General features: G+C 45.6%; 1 protein-coding gene across 1 annotated transcript in view; it reads right to left on the reverse strand.

Moving 5' to 3' along the window:
* RIPOR2 (RHO family interacting cell polarization regulator 2) overlaps window positions 1-9,371 on the reverse strand; it is a 32,588-nt gene extending 23,217 nt beyond the window's left edge. The window contains exons 1-6 of the mRNA XM_084280370.1: window positions 9,285-9,371; window positions 8,578-8,656; window positions 8,345-8,368; window positions 7,243-7,296; window positions 4,578-4,727; window positions 3,462-3,525 (exon numbers count right to left, since the gene is read on the reverse strand). Coding sequence (XP_084136496.1) covers window positions 3,462-3,525; window positions 4,578-4,727; window positions 7,243-7,296; window positions 8,345-8,368; window positions 8,578-8,656; window positions 9,285-9,322 — 409 coding nt within the window. The 5' untranslated portion in view covers window positions 9,323-9,371. The remainder of the gene's footprint in view (window positions 1-3,461; window positions 3,526-4,577; window positions 4,728-7,242; window positions 7,297-8,344; window positions 8,369-8,577; window positions 8,657-9,284) is intronic.
* Window positions 9,372-10,409: the final 1,038 nt, after the last annotated feature.

Below are 10,409 nucleotides of genomic sequence, written 5' to 3' on the forward strand. Positions count from 1 at the left end.
TTTTTTTAAAGGCAGGACATGAGGATGTCCTATTTCTAGGTTGGCTATTTCTATGTTGGCACTGTGCGTATGAAATGGAAAGATTCCTGAGGCTTGTCACCGTCCTGAAGTCTCAAGGACATTACCAATCCCTCTCCTGGCCTTGTGACCTGTACAGCCGGATGCAACGAGTTGCTTTTCATTAATCTAATCCTCTGCCTCCAGAGAAGGAACCTCTCCTTTCTTACAGATCTCCTCAGCAGGTGGCTATTGCACTTGTTGTGGTATAAAAATGTACCTAGCTTTGCTTGGCTGAGCCTAAAACTGTGCCTCTAGTTTTGCAATGCCCAAAGAAACCAGTTTGAAGACACATATAAAGCTTGGAGCAGAGAAAGGAACACAAGCAAGCTTTTCAGGGTCTTTGGGCTGCATTTATCCTAAAATGCCATGGTTGAACATATAAGGGTGAGATAAAACTAAGGCAAGTGACGTGAACGCTGACGTTGGCTTTATCTACCAGGCTGAATTAGTGCTGCTAGCTAGAGTGTAGGAGCAACCGGACCCCTGCGTGCAATCATGGCCTGTCCCTCTGATCTGTTGATCCTCCTCTTCCATTTCTTTGACCAGAAAAGAGTTTTCTTCTCTCATCTTACTGTTTAGCAGAACAGAGGGGCCCTTGCACAGAGCTCATATTACCAATTCCTCTCTAATTTATTTACTGTTCTTAAATAATTCAAGCTTACTAGCACTCCACTGCTGCTTCTCTCTCCCCAGGCACGCTTTTTAAAGTGAATATGATCGCTGCTGGGACACCACTGAAAGTATCTGAGGAAAATAAAAGGTCCTTTCGTTGCTCAGTGGATGGGGTGGGAGTGTGGAGAAACACAGCTTAAATCTACACGTTGTCTGGAGTGGAGGTCTGTGAGCAGTGACTGGTTTGGGCAGAAAGGGACAGGCAGGAGAGGTGAACCTGGACCTGAGTTCCTGTAGCAGTAGGTGCTGGTCAAGTCTCTTCAGCCTGATGAAGAGGGGGCTAAATGCTGATGTGATTACAAGGGACAGGTACTTTTTGGTAACAGAGTTGCACTTCAGGACTAAATGTATGGCAGGAGCCAATGGCTCCATCACACCATTTTTCATTATAAAAGCACTGTCCTGGGCTTGTAATGCAGATGGGATGGGAGGTTGCTCCTGGCGCTTCAGCATAAGCAATCAGAGGGTAGGGCCATTACATGGCTGTGGTAAGGTGGCAGGGTACCAGCATCCTTCATTGGCAAGGCCACCTGAAAGCACCACTTCACGCAGCACGTACAGCTCTGCTCACATGCACTGTGCTGGACACGTGGACTCTGGTGCTTGTGCCAGGCTGAGTGTTGCAGAGTTCCAGGTGCATCAGGGCAGCGTGTTCTGTGGGAAACAGCTGGGCACTGCACTTCCCACTGTCCTGGAACCACCGATGGGAATCAGGCCGCTTCCCTACACATCATAACAGGGCACGCAGATTCCACACAGGGACTTCTAAATTTCCACCCTGTGTTTTCCTGTTTCATTTCAATAGCTGATTAATCTGGAGAAGTAATCAAAGCCTGTCGGCAAGTTTATTATCTTTATTTTGAAAACTGATTAGGCTTTTTTTTTAAGTATCAGTCATAAAACCACAGTGTGGGTCCCCTGCTTCCTGACAGCACTGTGTGGGTTGGCTTGCTTTCAGTGGAAGTGACAGAGGGCACAAAATAAAAATAACTTTCACTGGAACGGCTAGGAACAGATACGCTTTGGGGAGAGAAATGCTTTGATTTTAAATTAGATCCTATAGTTAGCTGAATACACTGCAGTATAACATAAGGGGGAAGCTTGCTGCGAGATCTGGAGGCTTTTGTGCTAGAGCTGCCGTGAGCCGTAGCAATAGCAATGGCTGGATTGTCCTACTGGATTCCTGTTCCTAGAGAAAACCATCTAGATAGAAATCTTACATGTCCTAATTAGAGAATACCTAATGATACGACATTTTTCTTTGCTAAATTCCAATTTGGGCTTCTGTACGTTATGAGAACTGTATTCAGAAGTACCTGCTGCGCGTGGTTTGTGCTCTGCTCCTGCACGTGAGCACAGCACCTGGTTTCTCAAGAGCTCTTGAGCTTTGCTGGAGGATTTGGGCACTCCAAAGAGAAGGGGCCAGTCATATGCCATGATGCCTCCTGCAACATGTGCTGCTGCCAGGCTCTGTACGTTGCACTGCATATACAGCAAGGAAGGAGACACTCCAAGGGACCTGGCCCGATGCAATTCCCTTTCCACACTGTGTGTGACCTCATTTTTCCTTCAGTGTGTCTATGCCACAGCTCTGCTGTGGGTTTTACAAATATCTGCTTGGGCTCTGTGTGTCCATCTTGTAACTTTACATCTGTGCATCTCTGACTGCCTTACAGTACCTAAGAGTGAGGGCTTTAAAACCTGGGGTTTGGTGCTGTGGGACAGAGCTAGGAGAACTAAGAAAGCTGCTTGCACTCGTTTTCTCTAGTATGGTAGCAAAGAGTAACTATTTTAACTTGATCTAAGCTAGATCGTATCTCATGCACTGCAAACCCTGGACACAGCTAACTCATAGCTGTGGCAAGGCAGACAGAATCAGAACCCTGTATGAGACTGGTGAGCTCTAAAAACTCCACCAGCAGTACCATGAAATTTTAAAATGGCAAGATTTCAGGCAAAGAATTAAGAACACGTGAATATTCAGATGCTGGTTTTGTTTTATAGAACTATTTTCATGGCAGCGACTGAAGATCCAAAAAAAGATCCACCCCCAATCTCTTCTTTAAGACACTCAGTCTTAAAGGGATAACAGAACAAGCAATACCTGGTGATTCACTGAGGCTTCAGGTAAAACTGATGCCATTGTATTCACACCTGTAAAGGCCCCTGTTGTAAAAACAGGGAATGAACCGAAGGGTGAATGCAGCCACTGAATTATCTATGTGTTTAAAGGGGAAACTACAGCCAGGTCTTTGCTTTTTTTAGATTTGCTCAAAAATAGTAGTAGTCAGAATTAGTAAAAGTAAAGGACTTAGAAGCAGCTGGTGTCAAATTAAGAAAGTATTTTGAACTTCAGCTCCATGGGCATTCACATAATTTCACAGTCATCTTCTTAAAGGATTATGGAAACAGAGGCAAAACGTACAACAAGCAGCCTTCGACATCGCTTTGGCTGTGGGGAGGAGTGTTTGAGGGAGGTAATTAGCCTTGACAACAAGCAGCAGCATCTCAGGAAGTCTCTCTGTAAGCTTTGATGTTCCTGGCTCCACGACCCTTTCCAGCAGGCAGGGGTGTAAATTGGGGGTTTGAAGGATCAGCAGAGGGTGTGGTGGGGGAAAACGACACGTACCATAAATACACATCACACTAGCACATCTCTGTGCCCTCACTAGTGTGCAGAGACCACTATTGTTTAGGGAGAAAGAAGGGAAAGGTGAAAAGGCAATTACCTTTCATCTTGATGGAAAACTCCCCCAGTAGGCTCTCCAGCTCTGCTTCTATGGTACACATGTTCTGTGTTGGAAAAGAGAATGGGGGAGTCAGACAAACCCTCTTCCCGCCCTCGTTTTTGTTTTTAATTTCTTTTTTTTAGGTCTATTTAGAAGGAAATATTCTGTTATGCAGGTGAAAGATATTTTGTGATACAATCACTCTAGCAGAGCCATCCTTGCCTAAGTTTAGCTAGGTCTGGCCCCAAAAATGACAGCTGAGCTATGCCTGCTCGAGCCAAAGCTGAATGTAACCCCGCACTCTTCTTTGCTCTCTAATCCTCCCCTTGGCAGAGGGCAGTTGTAGCCCTTGAAGCATAACCTGGTCACTGTCCCAGTCCTCTCCAGCCAGGACATGTGCCAGCAGCAGCTCCATGCCAACGTGGCTCCCAGCGTGTTTTTAATCTCTCAAGAAACATGGACTATGTTAAGGTAAAAAAGACTGAGGGTTCTGGACCCTCTGGTTCTTCCTTCAGCTGTCACAGCTTGTGTGCTGGGATGTTTGCAGTACTACTAGACCTTTCTTCATCTGCTGCCTGCTTAATAACACTGATGATGATCACAGCAAGTAACACTGGATAGGATGCAGCAGATGATGTCTGTATACATGTGGGTTCCAGCCAACCTGCCATCCCAAAATCTGCCTGGTGGGAAAGACACACATATGTGTACGTACGCATACATACATATGTCTGTAGGTTTGGGGCAGATTCATGAGGTTTTATTTTCATCCGCAGCAATTTCTGGGTATAACCCTGCTCTTGTTGAACATAAACATTAATATTTCAAGGAATTATTTGGGCCCATTGTCCCGGTTCTGGCCAGACCAGAGTCAACCTCCCCAAGTCACCTGTGAAGACTGCTTGGGGAGGTTGACTCTGGCCTGGCCAGAACCAGGACATCCATGTAACCTGTCTTTGTAAGTCATCAGGTATTCACCTGAAAACTAATTATTATACTCTTCTTTGGTGCATTTAATTCTTTTATCTGGATGAAATTGCTCCCTGAAATCAGTGTCAAAGTTCCCATGGCCTTCAAGCAGTGCGACAGCGAAAGCCTAAACTGATGAGGACATACCTCTGTGTACTCCTTGTAGCTCCTGTTGATTTCAGTTAAACTCTCTCGAGCTGCTTTGCTGGCAGGAGACATTGCAAAGGCTTGCTTCATTTTGCTGGCACCATCGCAGAGGCGTCTTTGGATACAATAGGCTTCATAAAGCTCATCCACCTAGGGGGAACAAGGCAGGTGCATTGAAAAAAAATCTCAGAAAACCCAGCAAAAGAAAACCAACTAACAATGAAGTCAGTTGGATTACAAGGAACTAAGCCAAGCTGTTAGATCCACTGGAAGGGGTGAGCAAATGACCCTGTGATACTGTTACAGTCTATGAAAAAGGATCACAAGATAAAAATAACTTCCACTGTAAAAATCACATTACTGCAACACCAGATGCTGCCAGCAATTCACCTGCTCACCCTGCATGCCATTAACCATCCCTACTCCCTTTTACCCTGTCTGGGCTACGTACAATCATAACAGTAGACCAGGCGTACAGCAGGCTTCTCAAATACATCAGTGTGGAAGAGCTCTTTTGAAGGCAACTGCAAAGTCCACTCTGCCAAAGGGGACTGGACGTGTTAAATGACATACTCAACAAGGTCAGCAAGGTCTCCTGTATTGCTAATACCAGCTGTGGATCAAGGCTGCTGCAACATTTTGCTAATAGGTAATACTGGAAACAGGGAATTATGTTTTGTTGTTGGGTTTGTTTGATTGTCTTTAAATTCTCACTGCCTATCCTCCAGAAACTGGGGATCACAGTCAGAACCTGCACCAGTAAAGCACTCAGGAAAAGCTGCTGTCAAATAGAGAAAGTTTTGAACTTCAGCTCCACAGGCATTCAAACAATTTCCCAGACTTTCCTAAAGTCATTGGGCGTGACTTAAATACCCAACATTTCATAAGCACTCTGGCAGCTTAGCAAAACCTACTCACACACAGTTTAAAGCCTCACCTGGATCTGGCTTCAGAGTGCAATGGGTTTACGTGTGCCTCATGCTTTGATTGCCCTTTTCCCCCTGATCCCTGCGCACTGATGTATATGTTTACTCCAAGTTGTTTGGTGGGAGTCTACAGTGATATAGCTGGTGCATATATGTCATATGCATCAGCTATATATCATGGTATATACTTACATAATCTGCCAGATACAGGAGTTGCAGAGTTTCTAATCTGGCTTTGTCAGGGTGAGGAGAAGGAAGGGAAGAGTGAAAGCCATCTCTTCCTTCTGGTCCTAATATCCCTGCTGTTTGTTTTTTACCTACAATAACTTTTTTTCCTTTGTTATCTTTGACATCAAGCAATCACCCTGTCCCCCTTGGTGCATATTGCTCAGTTGTGGATTTTTTGAGGTGGGACTGGTCTTTCTGACAGCTTCAAAGCACTAGGTCAACTTTTACAAGGCTAGCTTGGATTTCTGACGCCCGAAACCTCTGACTTGAGGGATCTCTGACCAAAACAAAGACTGCTAAGCAAAATGAAAGACTTCAGCAAAGGGTAACAGTGGAACAGGTAGCATTTTGCCATTTCAAAGTGCGCAACCCATACAGAGCAGCGGTGGGTAGATGGCAGAAGGCATCACTGCAGCCTTGACTCAGTACAGCAGAAAAAAACACCTTCTCTATCATGAGAAGCGAAGATGTTTCTTTACCTGCCCATGCCTGTAGGCTGGGAGGCAGCACGGGCTTGGTTCCTGTCGTCTCCGTTGCTGTGGGTTACCGAAAGTGAACTAATGCGCTCGGCAAGCTTGGGTAATGCTGACCAGTGTTACTTCTGGTGTTTGGTGCTTTTCAGTCCCATTATAGCCCAGAAACCATTAGCTCTGCGCAGGCTGGAGTGGGAAGCGCTTGAATAGAAATGTTCTTTAAGCACTAATTTTGCCATTCATATTGCCAGCAAGAGGGAAGGTTGTTTTGGGGAACAAAATTTCAGTCTATGGCCTGATTTTTTTTTTTTTTCCCACTTTTTTTTCCATCTCCAAGAGTGAAAGATGACTGAAATTAAAAGGTTTGGATGGGTTGTCATAATTGGAGCACTTCAAGCTGCGCAAACGCTTTTCAAATGACTCTCAAAAGACATTTCATCCGTCAAATATAATTCATTCTTTTGTCAGGCTCAGAAAAGCAACTAATCGCTAGCAGATATGTTTATAACTAAGTGAATACATGCCATGGATTTTGTCCAGCTCTAAAATGTTATTAGTATAAATCACAAGTACCTCTACTGAATACTCTCACCGATGTAATCAAGTGGATGTGGGCCCCAAACCACGCAGAGCAAGCGTTAGCAGTGAAATCCAGGAATAAATCCAATCTAGCTGCTGCATGTGGTAGAGACAACTGCTGAATTAAATTACTTGCAGATGCAACTCTCTCTCTCTCTACCTATAGTTTAACCACGAGCATGCAGTGAGAGAGGTTTTTCCCAGCAAGCGCCTGACCCTGTGTTCTCTCTGCACCTAGGAGCAGGCGGGAGTATCTCAGGGCACGGCTGGACCTCGGGGATAAAAAACCACATGCAAACCCTTTCTTTGGCTCCAACCACCAGCCCATCACAGTAAAAATACCGAATCTGGGAGAGGCTCTGTCAAGGAGGCCTCCCCAGAGTGGAGGAGTATGGGTTTGTTTTCCTAATAAACATAGGGGCAGATGTAGAAGAAAGATGATGGGAGCGCGGTCATTACCTTGCTGATGTGGAACTCCAGCCTTCTCATGTATCTTTCGACCGCTTTGATTTGCTGAAGGAAAGGAAGAGGCAGAGGGTGAGGCGTAATTAAATAAATCAGTAAGACACCACCACGCTGGCTCTGCTAGTCCCTTTGAGTGTAAGAAACGCCCCCATAAAACACACAGGGTTTTGTTGCCCGTGAATCTGGACTCAGCTGTTCCACCCTACTACCATTAATCTGCTGTGGACAATGGAGCTCACTGACTTCTGTACCTACTATATTTTTAAACAAAAAAGGGCTTTTCTTTGATGGGATTTCCCTGTTTATTTATTTTTAAATTCTTAGGAAAAAAAAGCCAATTAAAAAAAACAGAGTTTTACTAGCCCAAGATAGAGTATTTTCAGCACTTTGAAAACCTGTATTAAAATCGATCAGGTTTTGCATTTCAAAATCCACTCTATCCCTCATCAAACTGCTCTTGACAGCAAAACCCAGCTTGGCATTTTGACTGAAAAGAAAAAGCCAGACTTGATCAGGAAATATCTTTGAAAGCTTTCTTTTTGTTTCACACAGAGTTTCCTGTGGGGAAAAATATTTTTAGTTTTTCAACTTTTTCTTCCCCAGAACTGGCAGGAGCAGGGGTGAGCCAGGGCTCCCAAGACCCCGGACATCACTCGCCAGCCTCCCACCTACCTGGAGCTTACAGGGCAAAGCTGCACAAGGTGATGGGTTTAACAGTGGCATCTGACAGAAGCAGGAAGTTTCATTCCTGTGCTGCTCCTCTCCCCTAGTATGGGTCTGCCTCCTTCCCTGTGCCAACCCTGGAGCTGTCAAGAGCCAGTTTAACTCAATAGACCCCAGGAAAGGGCTGATGGGGACAGTTTGATGCCAGATGGGTTAGTGAGCACAGTTGGCTGGCGGGGGCAATACCAGAGTGTGCAGGAAGAGTTGGCGGGCCAGACTTCTTCCTTCACAACTGCAAACTGCCTGGTAACCTCTCCCTCAGTTGTGCTGGCCTGGCTAGTGGATCTGCCTGAGAGGTTTCCCATGCCAGCTATGGACATCACATGGATACTAACACTTCGTTGCAAAGCCAGTGTCAAAGAGGGTGACGTACCTTATCTAAATCGTACAGAACTCCCTGCAACGGAGAAGAAGAAACTGTGATTAACTTTGCACCAGGAGAAAGTAATGTTTGTCGGTCAACAGAAATCAAAAAACAAGACCAGGGCTATCAAGAAGGAAAAGCATCAATGCAAATTCCCTATATCCCGCTCCCATCCCCCTGGCTGCTCCAGCACCTCGAGAAGGGTACTGTGCATCCATGTGATGAAAAAGTGTGACACGTACCAGGCGCGAGTTTCTTTTCATGTCTTTTAACTGAGCAGTCAACTTGTCCAGCTCTGTCTGGTGAACGTCCAGATACTCACTGTAAACACAAACCAGAGAAGGGGTGCGTGAGCTCTGCAGCACATACCGAGCTGGCTAAAAGAAAATCTGCGCAACAAATGGCTTTCCTCATTGGATCTGTTCTCCAACAAAAGCTCGTTTACGTTCATCTGCTCTAAAAGCAGCTCCCTGCTGCCTTTCTGGGAATAAACAGGAGCCACTCATTTAGCTGCACGTAAGAGCTCCGTGTTCTCTTTATGCTGAATGACCAGTTTCAAGTAAGCTAATCTGCTGCTTAGTTTATGGGCTGGCGGCTTCCAATCACTGCTTTTGTATCTGGCTGGTAAAAGCCCCTTTATAATCCAGGACGTTATCTTAAGGGTGATACAAGCCCATGATAGGCCCCTAGGAAATTAGGAGGAAAAAAACTCTCATGTTGAAATCCCAGCCTTTGGGAGCTTTCCTAGCAATTTGAGTGGAAATGGGATTCTGCACCCTGTATTCCTCTTTCCCCTACAAATATTTCAGATCCTAAGTGTAATCCAGTCTCCAAGAGGTCTATGTTCCTCTACTGATTAAAGACCCCTTCCCTGTTCCTGTGATATGTTTCTCTAGGCTCTAAAATGTCACAGAAACCTGCAATCAACAAGCAGGATGAAGGCTCTTACTCCAGGCCATTCTTCAGGGCTCGGTAGACCTCTTCCATCCTTTTAGGCTGGGGCTCTTTGGGCGTGGTGCTGTTCTTATGGCCCAAATTATGCATTTTCTTCACCTTCGCTTGGGGCTTCTTGAGTGCAGAGGAATTTTCAATAAAGGAGTTACACCTGCAAAACGAACATCAAAGAGGAGGAAATCCCTATAAATCCCAATGATCTCAAAGGAGCGTGGCTTGAAGAAATCTTCTGAGATTATCTCTGCTAGCAGAAACAAATCTGTTTCTGTACCTGCCATATAAAAAGGACTGCATTTGTTTACAGCTTAAGAGGTCTGTGCAGCCTGGGACATCTGGTGCCAGCTTTCGATGTGCTGGTTGTCTTGCTGAGATACAAATGCCAGTCTGGAAATGCCAGGCTGAGTTTGAGGCTCATCAGACCTTTCTCTGTCTTATACTATAGCCTGTCCTGCCTCACATTGTTTAGCCACAGCCACAAAAGGGCTGAGCTACATCCAGGTGCTAAAAACCAAGAGGAACCCAGATAATCTCAGGCAATAAAGCCTAGGGTCTCCTAAGAAAGATCGGGGCACAGTTAAGAGCATGTCTGGAAGACATTATCACTGGTCTTGCCTTTGGACAAGGACCCTTTGGTTGCTCTTCCTCCTCAATTGCTCACCGGTGGTCTGGCCCTCAGAGACTTCACACAAGCCAAAATTAATCGTAAAGATGGCTCTGAGGGCGTCAGGGACTGGATGACTTGGCTGAAATGCCTGACTCAAAGCCCTAAATCCTGTCTAGCTGAAGAGTGGTGCAAGGCTAGGCTCTGCAGCCGAGCTCTGCCCGGCTCCCAGCAGGACGTGAAGGCAGCCTTGCAAGGGGAACGGAGCTGTTTGGAATTCATAGCAGCCTGGCAAGGAGAGAACTGTCTCGTAGGTAGCAACGGTCTTAAACTGGGGGTGGTGAGAAGCGTATCATGTTCCTGCACATTTCGCATGTTGGAAAGATCACTGCATAAGTTAGTAAATGAAAATGACTCTCTGAAATTCTCTCACAGCTCTGAGGCATGGGAGGAGGGGGCCTGCATTAATGGGGGAGAGGCAAACGGGCGCTCAGTAGCTAAGGCAGAGGGTAACAGCTT

The sequence above is a fragment of the Gallinula chloropus genome (genome assembly GCF_964237585.1).
Source record: "Gallinula chloropus genome assembly, chromosome: 2".
In the NCBI taxonomy this organism is placed as follows: Eukaryota; Metazoa; Chordata; class Aves; order Gruiformes; family Rallidae; genus Gallinula; species Gallinula chloropus.